A 15,201-nucleotide genomic window follows, 5' to 3' on the forward strand; every position below is an offset into this window, starting at 1 on the left:
GGGGCCTAGAGGCAGATGGCCGTGGGCAGGAGCCCAGGGGAGGTTTTAGAATTTCCCAGAACATTTCTCTCTCTCTCTCTGTTTCTTTGGAAAGCTGTGGCTTTGAAGATGTCTTTTTCTCATGCAGGTTGGTTAAAAATCTCCACGGAAGCTCAGAAGTTCAGATTTTGACTCTTTGTTACTTTGCCTCGTCCTTTGCCTTGAGGGGGGACTTACGGAAACCTATAGGTTCAGGCACAAAATTTGGCCAGGACAGGGGGTGGGGGGTGCTGTGGTGGTGACAGAGAAAGTAAGGGGTTGAAAGAAGCTGAGAGCATAACAGCCTTTACCCTCACAAAATCAGAGCCTTCCCCATGTGTGATGTCACTGCATTTAAAATGCCACTGACTCTAACCACATCATCAATGGTCTTGCTTCTGGACCCACGCATCTCAGCATCGGTGGACACACACACCTCCCTTCAGCCTCCCTTCTTCACGGGCTCCTACTTTTTGGCTTTCTTCTGCTTGTCGATCGTGCCTTGGGGCAGACTGGGCGCCTCTGACTCACAACATTCGCTGGAGTCAGGGAAGCAAAGTGTGGTCGGTGTAAACTGTGCTCCTTAGAGGATGGCCCAGGCCTTGTCTTTGGTTGGCTGCCTTTCTGTGGGCAGTGAGGTTGGACCAGCCAGCTGCCGAGCCTGTTATCATGAGGTCTGGGTGGGGGTATGAGCAGGGCCCCCGGAGAGGCAGAGCTGGGACTTGCCGGGATCGCTCGTGCCTTCCCTGCTCAGTGGTGCCCTTGACCGTGAGCTATGAGGGATGGCTCAGGCTGTCAAGGAGGTCTGAAGTGGAGAGTGAGTGGTGTGGGAGAAATGAGAGTTGTCTTCAGATATTCAGGGATGTGCCATATGGATGAGGGGGCTTCATCTTCTGTCTTCTGTTTCACTGCCCCCCATTTACATAAAATTTTAAAAGCTATATGCCTCTTGCATATTTTTGTCTGTAAATAGTTTCAATATAAGTTCAAAGGATGTAATTTCCTGCACATGCCATATGATCTCTGTTCATTAAACATATTTTTAATCAAAACTTTGGGGGCACCTGGGTGGCTCAGTCGGTTGAGTGGCTGACTCTTGATTTTGGCTCAGGTCATGATACCAGTGTCATGAGATCGAGCCCTACCTCGGACTCCCTGCTCAGTGGGGAGTTTGCTTGAGATTTTCTCTCTCCCTCTCCCCTTTCCCCTGCTTGCATGAACTCACGCTCTCTCTCTCTCTCAACAAATAAAATCTTTAAAAAAATCCCAACTTTGTAGTATAGATTTTTTCATTCACCTTATGGAAAATACATACCTTATAATCCACTTGGCAAAAGCAATCCTCATTGCTAATCAACCAGATTCATTTTCTTTGTTAGAAAAAACCTGATCTAATTTTCCAATTTAAATAAATGCGGTCATACAGTTCTTATGACAACTACATCACCTTTGAATTCTAATTCATGACTGGATTAGTGAATGGATAAATGGATGGATGGACGGATGGACAGATGGACTGATGTACATGTGGATGGATAGATAGAAGCACGGACCTTTAGTATAAGTTTGTTCTCTGAATAAAATAAGCCACTGCTGTCTTCAGTGTTTCTTTGAAGCGCTATTTGCATTTCTGGTACAGGACAGTGTCTGAGGAGCTGTGCACTTTAAAGCCGTCCTTTTGTGTGTTGTACAGATTATTTGCACACACGAGTGAGATTCAGGCTGGGTGAGACGCATGTCAGGTAAAGTGAGAAAGGCAGGTGGAAAGGAGGAGATGATCTTTTAGGTAGGTCAGCTTTGAGGAGTACCTGTGACAGTTGAGAATCGGGCAAATGGCTTCCATATTCTAGTGCTCTCTGGAAAGTCCTCATGTAGCCACACTGATATGCACATACCCCAGCGGAAGATCAGTGCCCTAGAGGGGAAGGCTACCGCCAGTGGATAAAGTGTAACAAAACAATTAGAAGTCTCTAAATACAAGTGGTCTTCTTTTCTTAAGGAGCTTCTTGTCAGTGGAATTATTTGCACAGAATCTGGGGGGTGAGCCATCAGGGTGCTATGGAAGGAGGGACCCTTGCATGGGGTATAAATTTGGAGAATACTTAGAGTGTCTCTTCCAACTAAAGGATTTATGTTATTTCACCCAGGAATGCTCAAACTTCGGAGTGCATTAAGATCCTAGTCATACTTTGGAATCCTGAAAGAAAACAGAGGAACCCATTATCTCTTGATAAACAGTGAGTGTTTATTTTCTTTTTATTTTTCTTCATATCTCTGTTTTTACACATTGGTTCTAGCTTCTAAGTCAAAGTCACTTCTGTTTGCAATGCTTAGCTAACACAACGAGCTCTCGCTTGACAGTACACAAAATCATTTCTGGAACTTCAGAGGTGGGAAGGTCTTAAGTCGAATTAGAAAGTATATATGAAGCTTATATATTTGGTGTCAACAAGGGGAGACTTAACTTCGGGGTAAAGGGACACATAAGGCATGAGGAAGGGCACTGGGGTTTGGTGGTGGGGAGAGCAGAGCAGAGAGAAAGGTTGGCGTATTAACGGAGTTTCCCACCTCGATAAGGAGCACTCAGGTATGCGTGTTTTGTTTCTGATACAACCAAAAAGGGAGGCAGTTTTGGCAGGTTGCCTACGTGGATTTTCCAGAAGTCTCTAGTGTGTCTGATCGTGAAGCTGGTGGGTGTGTGGATTGGCGGGTGGGGGCAGGGATGTGGGGGGCCCCCACGTGTCTGGTCACCGCCCCACCTGTGCTCCCACTACTGCTGTGAAGAACCAGAGCTCAGTCGTGGGTTCCATGACAGGGCTGGGGGTGATCTCCTCCAACGCTACTGGGAAAGTACTTCACTTCTGGCTCAGTGGCAAAGGCCTGGCCTTTTTCTGTCATTCTGAAGTGAATTTCAGAGGCGGCCCTTGTCCGTGACGCCACAGTTAAAGTTACTCACTGCAGCTGGTGGGTAGTGGGGGTTCTCCTTTGCAATCTCTGCTGCTTACGACCTTTCCTCTAGGCTTAGTCAGAGCCTCTACTGACTTCCCATTTCAGGCTAACCCAGATAGCATGACAGTGTAGTCAACTATTTCTAAATATAGCTGTCCCTGCTGGTGGACTCCACGAACGTGGTCTGATTTCTAAAGGCTCTTCGTGTTCAGAAGCCAGGGTTGGGGGTTGTGTCACTAGAGATCTGTTTGTGTCCATGTGCCAACAATTTCCTGGAATAGATTATTATTAAAATTTCATTGGCCTTATGGAACTAAATGTCAAAGAATCATTCCTATGGCAAGTGTATGAGTATACAATTACCACTGCTTTCTATCTGTTTTCTTGGCTTGTACGTGGCTGTCTGTAGCAGGACAAATTCCATAGTTGTCATCTTTGTGAATTAATTGCTCAGGGGAGAATGGTTTGACTCAGAAAGGTAAGTTAGTTAAGAGAAGGGGCAGTAAGTATTAGTCATGAAGTAAACACTGCCTGGGATTAAATCAAATCCATGCCCAGCCTATCTTTCCTCCAAACCCAATAAGTAAGATCATTTAAAATTCAAAATCCATGTTTTTTTTCTTTATGGAAAAGAACAATTTGTAAAATGAATTAAGGACTAACTATGGTAGATACATCATTTACAAACAAGATATTATGAGAAACGCCATTTAGTGAATCCAGAGCATTAATAGTGACTTTTTATTAAAAACTTCCCCACTGCATTGCACTGTCTAGAATGAAGAGAAATTCAGTACAGAGACCCCTGGTGTAATGATTTCGGAGAATTAAGAAGACAAAGATGCCCATCAGAAAGGTGATAGAAGTAGACGGCAGCATAACTGTTGTCACTCTCAGCTTCTGTGTTGGCCAGCCCGTCCTGCTTTTGGGGCGCCTGCTGCTCAGAGCACGGGCATGGTGATGGGGTCCTGTACTCATCAGCATATTCAGGGCAACCTCTGGATCCTATAAAATGTCTATCCTGTGGAAGCATGGATTTTTTTCCCCGACAGAGATTTCTGATTGCTCCAGTATTTTCCAGTAGCAAACGGGCAAGCGATTGGTATCAGAATAGGCAAAGTCGCAGCGTGGAGGACAGAGTGAGGAATGCAAACCTAAGGGGCATGTCTCTAGCATTGTGGTCTGAAGTCAGCCCTCCTTCTGCTCTGTTGTAAGATTAAGTTGCCAATTCTCTTACGAACCAAGGTTTGAATACTCTGTTTATAAAGCAGTGCTGAGGAAAGTGAGTTCCCACAATCTGAGACCCTCGTTTCCAACATGATTCTCATCAGCGTCCTCCTAGAACTCAGATGAGAACCCATCTTCGACAATTACTGCTTCTTACGAATTACTAATTAGCTTTGCCCTTTAATAATGTGAATGCTGTTGGTTAATTCTCTTAGAGAGTAACGAGTTCCACTGGAAGATACACGGGGCATCTCCAAAAAACTGAAGAGGGAATCAGGGTGAAGGGTGGTGTGCAAAAATGCCTGAGAAAGACCATAATTAGACCAAGGAAGGAGCTGGCTGCATTCCTTTCACAGCTCTGTCGGCACTCTGGCTGGTGGCATGTCTCTTCCAGATAAGTGCTACGTGCACCCTCTTCTAACACTTGACTCTGTGAAGTATAATTTTAATAAAAAAATAATTCAAATAAAAATTTAATTAATTGTGGGAATATTTAAATCAGCTGAATGGTCAATGAAGCCCAAATGACCAATCCCATTTTCTCACTGAAACAATTTAGTTTAAGATTTCACAAACATTTGTGTTAACTAATTCACTCAACTTGCAGTGGGTAGTCCTGTTTAGTTACAAGTAATAGATACTTAACCCAGTGCCTTTAAACTAAACTGTTAAATTTATTTGATGACTACCCGGGACAGACAAAATACATCCGAACAACCCTGCTTGGGAGAAGTGTGGAGATGCGCCAGACCTTGGGGAAATCAGGGGTAATGGCATCTTTCTCTTGTCTCTCGAGTCTGATTCCTCTCACTGTTTTTCCATTTCAGTTTCTGATGTGTTCCTATGACACAGACTATGTAAGACATGGCTGCGAGCTAGTGTGTCCCAGTCATGGCTGCGTGAGAGAGGATGGGCCCCAGAGTCTCTATCCCCCAAACTAAAAATTCTCCTGGAAAGTTTTTGATCAGTCCAGCTAGGTTCTAATCCTTGGATTAATTGAGGTCAAGAGAGCAGAGTTCTGTTTTTATAAAATTGCTTCCCCTGTAACCATTCAGATTAAGAAGTAGCAATTCCTCCCAAAAGCTATTTCTCATTTCCTTCCAGTGTACCTCTCAGTTAAAAACCAGCTCGTGCCTGGTTGATCTTTCCAACTTTAACATATTCTTATGCTTCATTTATTTTTTCCATACTCTCAGCCATTGTTGTTTTTTCCCCTGTAGTTACAGGTTATATCTAATAAATTTATGTAACAAATTATGGAAGACTTCGGTACAACAGAAAACTTTTCTTACTCAATCTCAGTATTGATTTCACGTAAAACTGCCTGTCATCATCGGGTGTAAGAAAAGTAGCTCATTTTCTGGCAATTTGCATGGATCTCCTTGGGAATCATCATAAAAGGGTATGTCGGATCAGACAGGGTTGTCCTAGGGTCCAGAGAGCACGTCCCCAAATTGTAAACCCAAAATGAGGATTTAATTAATGACAAAGGATTGAGAGAGATTCAGAAAACATTTTCTTGCTTTCACTAGCAAGGTGGAAGTCCGGAAGCTTCCACACTGAAGAGGCAGTGTTTGGTGTGTATGGTACATGCCGTGCACAAAGCCCTAAATTAGCCAAGCAAGACATTAAAAAAAAAAAAAAATTCACGTCTCTTGCTAAGAGTGACTTCCGTTTGTACCTACACTTGTAATAATTTTAAAGGCAATGTAATGAAATACAGTGATTGATTTTTATTTTTGGTAGGAAAACAATGCTGATGGGTCCAAGCAAATGAACAAACAACTCTAAAAAAGGGGGGAACAAAAAGATAAGCGGTTTGTTTGTTTTTGAAAGGAGGACAATAAAACCCCTTGTTAATGTATTTATCTAGAGAGCAGTACGTTTCCCCACCTACACTCTTGGAATAAGGACTGTGTGTGCAGATAGATTTTATGCGTGCTTACTACACACCCCTAAACACGTCATTGTGAGTGTTCGGGGTAAGGACAGCAGCCGTCTTGGTTGCTGAAGAAAATTCTAGTGCATATAAAAAAGAAAGAGCAGTCAGGGCACCCACGGGCCTCTTCAAGAATGAGCCCTTCTGCGCGCTCTCCCTTTCTCACGGTAGGCGGCCGGTGCCGTGGCGATCGCAGAGCAAGCACACCACAGTCTTTGCTTATTAATAGTTTTATTTTCTTATTTCACTGTTAAACTCGGGATAATATCACCACAAAGTCGCAGGCATCATTTTATAGTACAGACAACGGATGTATTTTCAGGAGAAAGAATGAGCGTGGCGTGGGGGGCACCTGCAATGCCTCCCGAGGAAGGGGGGGGCCACCAGGTCATAAAAACGGGTAAAATTCAGTGCCTTTGGTAAAGATGTGGACACTATTTTAGACGCAACTATGATACATGCCTTTTGCTTACAAAGCAAATATAGAGCCATCATCTTGTTTGGATAGTGGTTTCTCCCCACGGCCTCATGAACTAAAGGGTGTGATCACCGGACGCAGCGTAGTTGCTGCCCGCAGGAATCCACGTGCTCCCTCCCCAGCGTGGAGGCCTGTTTCCCTGTAATGATCCCTCAGACCTGCACCAGCTTCGTTCCCACGTGTTTGAAAAAAAAGAAAAAGAAAGGAAAAGGGGCGTCGCTCGCAATGTTGCCGCCCATGGCTGTACACACAAGCCCCAAGGAAGCTTCCCTGGGGGGTCGCGGCCGGGAGGCCGAAGAGCCCGGTCCCGGACGAGGAAAGGAGTAAGACAGGGCTTTTGTGTGTTTGCTTGCAGAACACTGTGGATTCTCCCCTAACTTCCCACGCCCAGCAGAACTGCAGGCGGACAGGTTTTACGCCAACGACAGATCTTCACTGGCGCAAATGGAAAACGTATCTCCCCGGCTCGCCGGGCGCTCTCCGCACTCCTGCTAGGACGGCCGGGGAGGACCGCGGAAGTTCACCACTCTGGTAAGAAGTTCCCGAGTCCTAGGGAGAAAAGAGAGGGTTGATTTTTTTTTTTTTCCTTTCTGTATTCTTCATTATGTCAACGACTTCAGGCCTGTTTAAAATAGTTCTCCTTGTTGCTCAGGAACATTTCATGAGCTAATAATCATCACCTTTCCCCTTAAGTTACTTTCCCGGCTGGGTGACCCCTGACTACAGTGGCAGCGTGGGGCAGGGGTGTGGGCACAGTCCAGATAAATATGTGGCATCTGGGTCATAAGGGGTTTCTAGTGAACATTCAACAACATGTACTGAATGTCCAGTCTCTGACAGACACTCTGCCACCACAGGAGGCAGACAGATGCATAAGACCCACTTTGTATCGTCAAGGAACTCACAGAATTGAGCATAAAAATAGTTTGGGGGCTTGGTGTGCAAATCGCGGAATTGTTAAGTATTTCAGACTTCGAGAAGGAACGCTAAGAGACTTTTATATTCTGGGGATAATTGTTTTTAGGTTAAGATAGGGTTACCGGAGTCTGATTTGGGTGAGGGAAGTGTTATGAATACTTCTCTGTCATGGAGGCTACGGCTTTTCCATTTTCCTTTTATGTAGGATGTCTCGTGCAACTCCCGGTAGGGGTGACCCCAGCCCAGGCTGGAGCAGGAGGGTCCGGCCTCAGTGCTGAGTCTCTGTGGTTCTGCTACGACCACCACAGGCCTAAGGTTCTCCTGAGGCATTAGTTCTTACCCAAGCATTTGGGGTCCGTGTCTACACATCCAGGTGCCCTGTCTACCCGAGTGTGTGAGGCTGTGAGTGTAGCTACGCTCACTGAACAACGTCAGGAACCCCTGCCCATGTTGGAGCCAGGAGCATGGCCCGGTGCGGGTGCGAACTTCCATGGAGTGGAGTCGCTTTATTAACTGTGAAGTTTTCGAGGGTTCATCAGACACCATTTGACACCTGCCCCCAGGCCTCAGCGTTGATCTGTTTGCTGTGAGAGGGCAAGTTCAGATGCTTTCGTGTCGTCCTTGAGTACGAGCGTCTGGAGACAACCCAGGGAGTGTAAGTGACATGCATGACATGGTGACAGATCTGGGCCAAGAACTCAGCCCCCCCCCCGCTCCCTGCTAGGTTTAGTGCTTCTTTGTGCGTCCTTCATTCGTCCTCTGGAGCTGCTAGTGAGGGACTGTCTGATTTCTCAGTAATATGCCCCCATCTGGTAAGCGTGGGACACCCCTGCGATCCCCAGTTCCCTGTCGTCGGTATCAGCCTCCTGCACCAGCCTGAGCCTGCGCGCGCCCCTCTTCCCTCCTGAGGTCGACCTGAGGCCACCCTGTGCCTCCGACTCTGCCCCCCTGCTCCTCACAGCTGACGCCCAGGGGCTCTCATCCGTCCCCAGAGCCGTGAACTTGCCCAGCTTCTAAGAGGGTGGCTGACGGAGGAAGCAGAGATGCTTCTAGATCTTTACCCACTGCAGCTTCTAGTGCATAGTGATGCTCTCCTGTTTGTTTTCTCTGTCAGGGTGTAGAACTACTATACGTGAAACACTGAACAGAAACGGGCGTATTTTGAGTCAAGGCTGGATTTAAGGCAGGGGTGATTCAGGATAATACGGAGAAGCAGCAGAGAGACCACAGGTGGGGGATGGGCCGAGAGAACAGAGCCCAGGGAACTAGGGGACAGGACAGGTCACTTCTCTTATCCATCTGGTAAGGCCTGGAGAACAGAGGATGGGAGAATGGATGTGTATGTGTGCATGTGTGTGCATGTGCGTGCATCCGTGGGCGTGTGCCTGTGCATCTATGTGTGTGTGTGCATCTGTGTGCCTGTGAGCATGTGCGTGCATGCACGTGCATCTGTGCGTGGGTGCATGCATGTGTGCATGCGTGTGTGCATGTGTGCGCGTGTGCATGTACATCTATGTGGATGTGTGCATCCGTGTGCCTGTGAGCATGTATGAGTGTGCATGCGCGTGCATCTCTGTGCGCGTGCATCTCTGTGTGCATGCTTGCGCATGTGCATGTGTGTGCATCTGTGCGTGTGTGTGCATGTGCATCTGTGTGTATGTGTGCATCCGTGTGCATGTGCATGTATGAGTGTGCATGCGCGTGCATCTGTGTGTGCGTGCATGCACATGTGCATGTGTGCGTGTGTGCGCATCTGTGCGCGTGTGTGCATGTGCATCTGTGTGTATGTGTGCATCCGTGTGCGCGTGTGCATGTGTGTTGGGGGGTTCTTCATGTGCAGTTTATTTTAGGCTTAATTATTTTGCTCTTTCCATTAAAGTGAATAATCGCGAAAGCTCTGCGAACCTCATTCACGTGGAGTAGAACAGGCTAAGGATGGAGACATTCTGATCTTATGTAAATGCCACCTACCTTCTCCCATGACAAGCCCTTTGGGAAATGCACGTGTAGCTCTGTCCAGTTATAAACACTCCTACCTCTCTGATCACCCATATCCTAAATCCCCCATATTCAAGAGTCTGTTTTTCTTATTTTCCTTCTCTGAAAACAGCCTAAAAGTTGGCCATACCTTTCTACAAACACCATCAATAGTTAGCATGGAATAGCAGCTTTCATTTGTAAGAGATTTAAAAACAGTAAAGGAGAGCTAGAGGCTTGGAGCAGTTTCTTTTCTGCCGTCACCAGCCTTAGACAAGGACGGGGTCAGGAGGAGATCGAGTTCAAGCAGAACTGTTACTGACCTTCACTGTTAAGCCAAGCTCGGGGTTTCTCCATTTCTCAAGCGTAACGGTCTCTAATTTTGTTGGAAATACAGGAAACAGCCCTTTGGGAGGAAGGCAGGACAGGAGTTTCAAAAAGAAGGGGAATTACGGACGTCCTGGGACCCTGGAATCAGCATTCCCATGTTAATTAGTGCTTGGCCAACCGGAGTAGGAAACTAGAGATGCCGTTGCTCACCAGACGTTTCTCAGGTGAATCACAGAACATTCCGTAGTTTGCTCTGTGTGGTAGAAAAGAGTCTCTGGTTTTTCTTGTTCTTTGGTTGAATGTGGGCCAAAAAAATATATATGTTCTTTCAATTACGCTGATCTGCTTTTTGTTTACCCTTGTCATGTGATTTCAAACAGCACGGTGGAGGGCTGCTTCGTTCATTTCCCATCAGGTTCAACTGAAGAGTGGTTTTCCACGTTGACGTCGAAATTACAGTTGGCTTTTTATTCCCCAGGAGTTCGGGACTCGCCACCGCCAGCAGGATGGCCGCCGTCTTCTCAGCCTCGTGAAAAGCTCGACAGACCGCTCGAGGTGACCTGAAAGAATCACTTTGGAGGGACACCGCGGCTGAAGACCGAAGAGTGATGTTTATCAACATTAAATAGACACTTGGTGAAGGAGGCATAAATATTTCTTCATAGAAACAGAACACGAAATTAAATAGTTCGGAAACACAGACATCACTGAGTCCACGTCGACTGTTGTCGCCTGTAAACACCAGCTCACACTGAACACAGAAGCAGCTTTACCCCGGCCCGGGTGCGTGCCCGGAGGCCCTGTACAAAGGAGAGATTTCTTCTCGGCCCCCGCCCCCGCCCCCCGCCCCCTCCCCTCCCGCTCCCCACACACCCCGGAGAAAGGAGAAAAACCCCAATGACTACAGCAGTGACAAAAATCACAAGCAACGGCGGCACCCCTCCCCCCACCCCCCAATACAACATTGCGCTTTGGGATCAATTCAAAGGAGATACAAAATCATTTTTTCGAAACGTAAGGAAATCGACTTGAAGCAATACTTTCCAAAGTGTTAATACTTTCTTCAGAAGACACGTGAGTTCCCGAACCCCACCTGTGACTAGGTGAGGGCCACACAAGGAACCCCGGAAAGCGCTGGCCACAGCTGGGCAGCACAGGTGGAAGCCCTTTTGCATTTCGAAGGGGCCAGGTAGCAAGAACGCAAACACCACGTGCTCCCCCCGCCCCGCCGTGTCACTGGTGCTGTGCCAGAGATACTGCTGCAGGTGACATTCAAGCGTGACACTACGAGTTTCGAGCAGTTGAGACAGCAGAAATTTTGTTGGGCAACATTCAGATTTGGATGATCAGACTCAACCCCGTGGACGTGCTTCGTGGTCGGAGCTCAGAGGGGCCGGGTTTGCGGCGCTCTGTCGAGGAGACTACCGGAGCGAACGGCGTGCACTTGGAGTCCGGCCCGGCCTCGGTGCTGCACCTGCCTCGGGGGCCGGCCGCTCTGCACGCTCCCGCCGGGGCCGGCCGTGCGCCGCTGCACATTCCCCAGGGTGGTTTGTGGGCCGGAAAAAAAAAAAAAAAGCCCTGGTTTCCAAAACATTACAGTGGGTTTATTTCACTTTTATGTCGTGTTAGGATCCTAGAGAACTTCAGTTATCAGAGTACTGAAAGCATGTATTGCAAGAATAATTTGCCAGCTCAGTGATTCCCACTATATTATATACACTGTGTGTGTGTGTGTGTGTGTGTGCAGAACTCTCTCACACACACACGCACACATATATATATACTTATATAATTTTTATTGGTACGAAACTGGAACTGCACAAAACAGTACTTTTCAAGAATCAAGTCCACAAATAGAGTTTAACAACACACCAAAGAAGACAGGAAAGCTCTGTTGGGACAAGAAGTTTCAGCTTTGCAACGTTATGAAACAATTTCAGAACCACGAATTCACTAGCCTGACGAGTTCCACGTGGAATCCGGATCGAGCCGTGTGGGCTTCTCGGAAGGAACGTGGCAACGGCTCGGTTAGTTAGGCTCATCTGAGAATCCAGCACTAATGGGAATTCAAAGAACCCAGCAGATCAATTTGGGTGTGGAATTGCTATGAAACACATTTTTTTTTCCTCTTTGAGGAAAAAAACACTTAAGTCTATCTCAGAATAAATTTCTTTATATTCAGGAATATGCTTTTTTTTTTTTTGCTGAATTGGTATCTTTCTGTATTAAAATGGATTTATTCAATGGGTCAGTAAACAGGGAGCTTCCTTCATTCTCTGGGTGATTAAAAAAACAACAGCAACAAATCCCATTTTTATGGCCCCCGGGAATCACCCCCCTCCGCCGGCGCCCTCCTAAGGTCTGTGGGCGGCCGCGTGCGTCCGGCCGCCGCGCTGCACAGCGCCCCCTACAGGGCCTGCTCGGGCCCGCGCCTGTGGAGGACCACGGACTGTCTCTGCTGGTACTGCTGCTTCCGCCGCTTGTGCCGGCCGCACTGACACAGGAGCAGCATCTTGAAAGTGGTTCTGAATGTTTTGTTACACAGCGCATAGCACACGGGGTTCACGGTGCTGTTGATGTAGCACAGCCAGTAGCCCAGATTCCAATAGGTTTTGGGAATGCAGCTGTCACAAAAGGTGTTCACCAGAACCATGATATTGTAGGGGGTCCAGGTGATGATGAAGGCCAGCAGGATGGCGCTGAGGGTCTGGGCCGCCTTCTTCTCCTTGATGAGCGACATCCGCTTCCGCTTGGTGATCTGGCTTCGGGTCTTCAGGGCAAACCTCTTGGCCAGAGTGGCTTCCTTGAAGGACAGAGGTAGCGTGGCTGTGCTCTTGCCCACGGACGAGTTGGCCTCCGACGCCTTGGCCGTGTCCACGGCCGACTCCAGCTGGATGGGAAGCTTGGAGAAGCTCTTCTGGAAGCCGGCCCCGTCGTCCACGCTTTTCTGGGCCTGCAGCTTGCCGGCTTTCCTGTCCAGGTCGGCTGTGCCCAGCTCCTCGTCGGGCACCTGCAGGTTGTCCGAGGAGGGTAACTTGGTGGAGTTGAGGATGGTGCTGTGACCCGGCAGCTTGAGCACGATGGAGTAGATGGCCCTGGTCTCAGAGCCGATGTCCTCCTCGTCGGAGGAGGCGGAGTTCTCCAGGGACGCCGCGGCGTCGTTGTTGTTCCAGCTGTCGCTGCTGCTGTGGTCGGGCTCCATGTGCTCGGCGCTGGGCTTCCAGCTCTTGGCGGCGAACCAGAAGTGGCAGCGGCCGTACCGCCTCCTGGCCGAGCGCTTCAGGCTCTGCTGCTGCAGCTCGTAGCTGCTGCCGCTCCGAGAGCTGCCCGTGGGGGGGACAAAGTTCTCGGCCTCCGCTTCCGTCCCCGAGGCCTGCAGCCCGGCGAGCTCTTTGGTGCGTTTTTCGGTTTCCTTATAGATCCTCCAGTACAAAATAGTCATGATGGTGACGGGCATGTAGAAGGCAGCGATGGCCGTGCCGAATGTAATGGTGGGCTCGCTGAGGAACTGGATGAAGCACTCGCCGGGCGGCACGGTCCTCTTCCCGACGAAGTACTGCCAGAACAAGATGGCGGGGGCCCAGAGCACGAAGGAGATGACCCACGCCAGGCCTATCATCACACCAGCTCGCTTTGTCGTTCGTTTGGCTCGGTAGGTGAGCGGCCGCGTGATGGAGAAGTACCTGTCAAAGCTGATGACCAGAAGATTCATGACCGAGGCATTGCTAGCCACGTAGTCAATGGAGAGCCAGAGATCACAGGCCAGGTTGCCCAAAGCCCATCGATTCATGATGATGTAGGTGGTGAACAGATTCATGGAAATGACCCCGATAATCAGATCCGCACAGGCCAGGCTTAAGAGGAAGTAGTTATTGACCGTCTTCAGCTGCTTGTTGACCTTGAAGGCCACAATCACCAGGATGTTGCCGATGATGGTCACCAAGGCCAGGACGCCCGTTAAGAATGCGATGAAGACCACCTGCCAGATGGTGTGACCTCCCAGCGGGTCACCGGCGGTGCCATTGGCAGAGGAGAGATTCCCAGCTGCTTGAGAGAGGTTGTAGCTGCCAAAGTGGGTGGCCGTGCCTGGGGGCAGCCCTGCCTCCGAGGGGCTATGCACCCAGGACGCGCTGATGTTTGGAAACAAAGGCGAGGCTGTACTGTTAGTGAGCCAGCTCATTGTGATTCTCGGACATAGTCTGGGGAGAGAGGAGAGAAAAGACGCAGTTAGGAGAACGTCTGCCTTCGTTGGATTGGTTCTCTGCATTGCACAACTTTTAAAATACGTGGAAGACCTCTTACAGGATGCTGACTCTCAGGCCAGAAACATCCAGCTCTTTCTCTTACTTTAGGGCGAGGAGCCGGGAGCCCGTAGAGACCCATCTGTTTGAGCACGGTTAGCTGGGGGCGCGCACTGCGCAGGGCTCTCTCCGGCCGCGTTGTCCTTATTTCTAAGGCTATAACACATACAGTTCCGCATCACGCACCGATCCAACAAAATCTTCCTTCTCTTATTTTAAAGAGAAGGGGGAAGATATGAGATGCGTCTATGCGACTTGTGCCGGAATGCTTTATCACTGCGCTCCGGGACAAACTGATCTTATTCGTCTGCATTTTATGCAGCCGGGCACGTGCCCATGCCAGGCTGGAGACGGACGCAAGCATTTCAGCCTCCCCGGCACGAGCAGCACCCGCTCAGAGCAAGGGAAGCAACAGGTGTAAACCACTTCCCAGCCTATCACCTCCTGAAGACGCGGACAGAAAAGCAGTGTATCGGTTCTGTGTAAGGGTTGGTAACGGTATACAAGGCAGCTGTCATGTGCTTGATAATACGCAGGATTTTGCCAGAATATTACAAACTGACCATATCAGTTTTGGATATTTCCAGTATTTGGACGGTTTCACTTTGGCGATGAGAACCACACGCACACGCTTCTGTACAGACTTGCAAAACTGCAACTAATCCTTTCCAACACTTGTTAACCCAAATAAATCAATAACTAAGAATCATTACAGTGACTGCATCACCAGGAAGACCCCCAGGCTGTCTCGAGAGCTTTGGGTGAGACCCGCCCACTCCCCTCGGGGCCTCCGCGGTTGTTGGCTACGTCACCAGCCACCGTGGACTTGACCCAGGCAATCATTCCCTAACGAGTGTCATTATATGAGTTCGGTGTTTGATAAGCCTAACAAAATACTATTGGGAACACTCGTGTTTAGGCTCTTGCTCTAAACAGCGTTCAACTCTAAGCTCTACGTACAAATATGCACAGGTATCGCCTGGCAAGAGCCTCGCATCACGCCTTTAGACATCGCACGTCAGTCTCCCCACAGAGCACCATCAGATTCACACACAGCCTTCTGG

The 15,201-nt window shown here is 48.7% G+C and overlaps 1 protein-coding gene across 2 annotated transcripts in view; it reads right to left on the reverse strand.

Annotated features, from left to right (window-relative positions):
* Positions 1–6,347: 6,347 nt before the first annotated feature.
* Positions 6,348–15,201, reverse strand: part of CHRM3 (cholinergic receptor muscarinic 3) — a 474,740-nt gene continuing 465,886 nt past the window's right edge. For both annotated transcript variants that reach the window (XM_087863158.1, XM_087863157.1), the window contains exons 6-7: positions 9,830–14,035; positions 6,348–7,160 (exon numbers count right to left, since the gene is read on the reverse strand). In XM_087863158.1, coding sequence (XP_087719284.1) covers positions 12,244–14,035 — 1,792 coding nt within the window. In that variant the 3' untranslated portion in view covers positions 6,348–7,160; positions 9,830–12,243. The remainder of the gene's footprint in view (positions 7,161–9,829; positions 14,036–15,201) is intronic.

Source organism: Ursus americanus, chromosome 6 (genome assembly GCF_024610735.1).
Source record: "Ursus americanus isolate L20-20 chromosome 6, mUrsAme1.1.p, whole genome shotgun sequence".
NCBI classification, from domain to species: Eukaryota; Metazoa; Chordata; class Mammalia; order Carnivora; family Ursidae; genus Ursus; species Ursus americanus.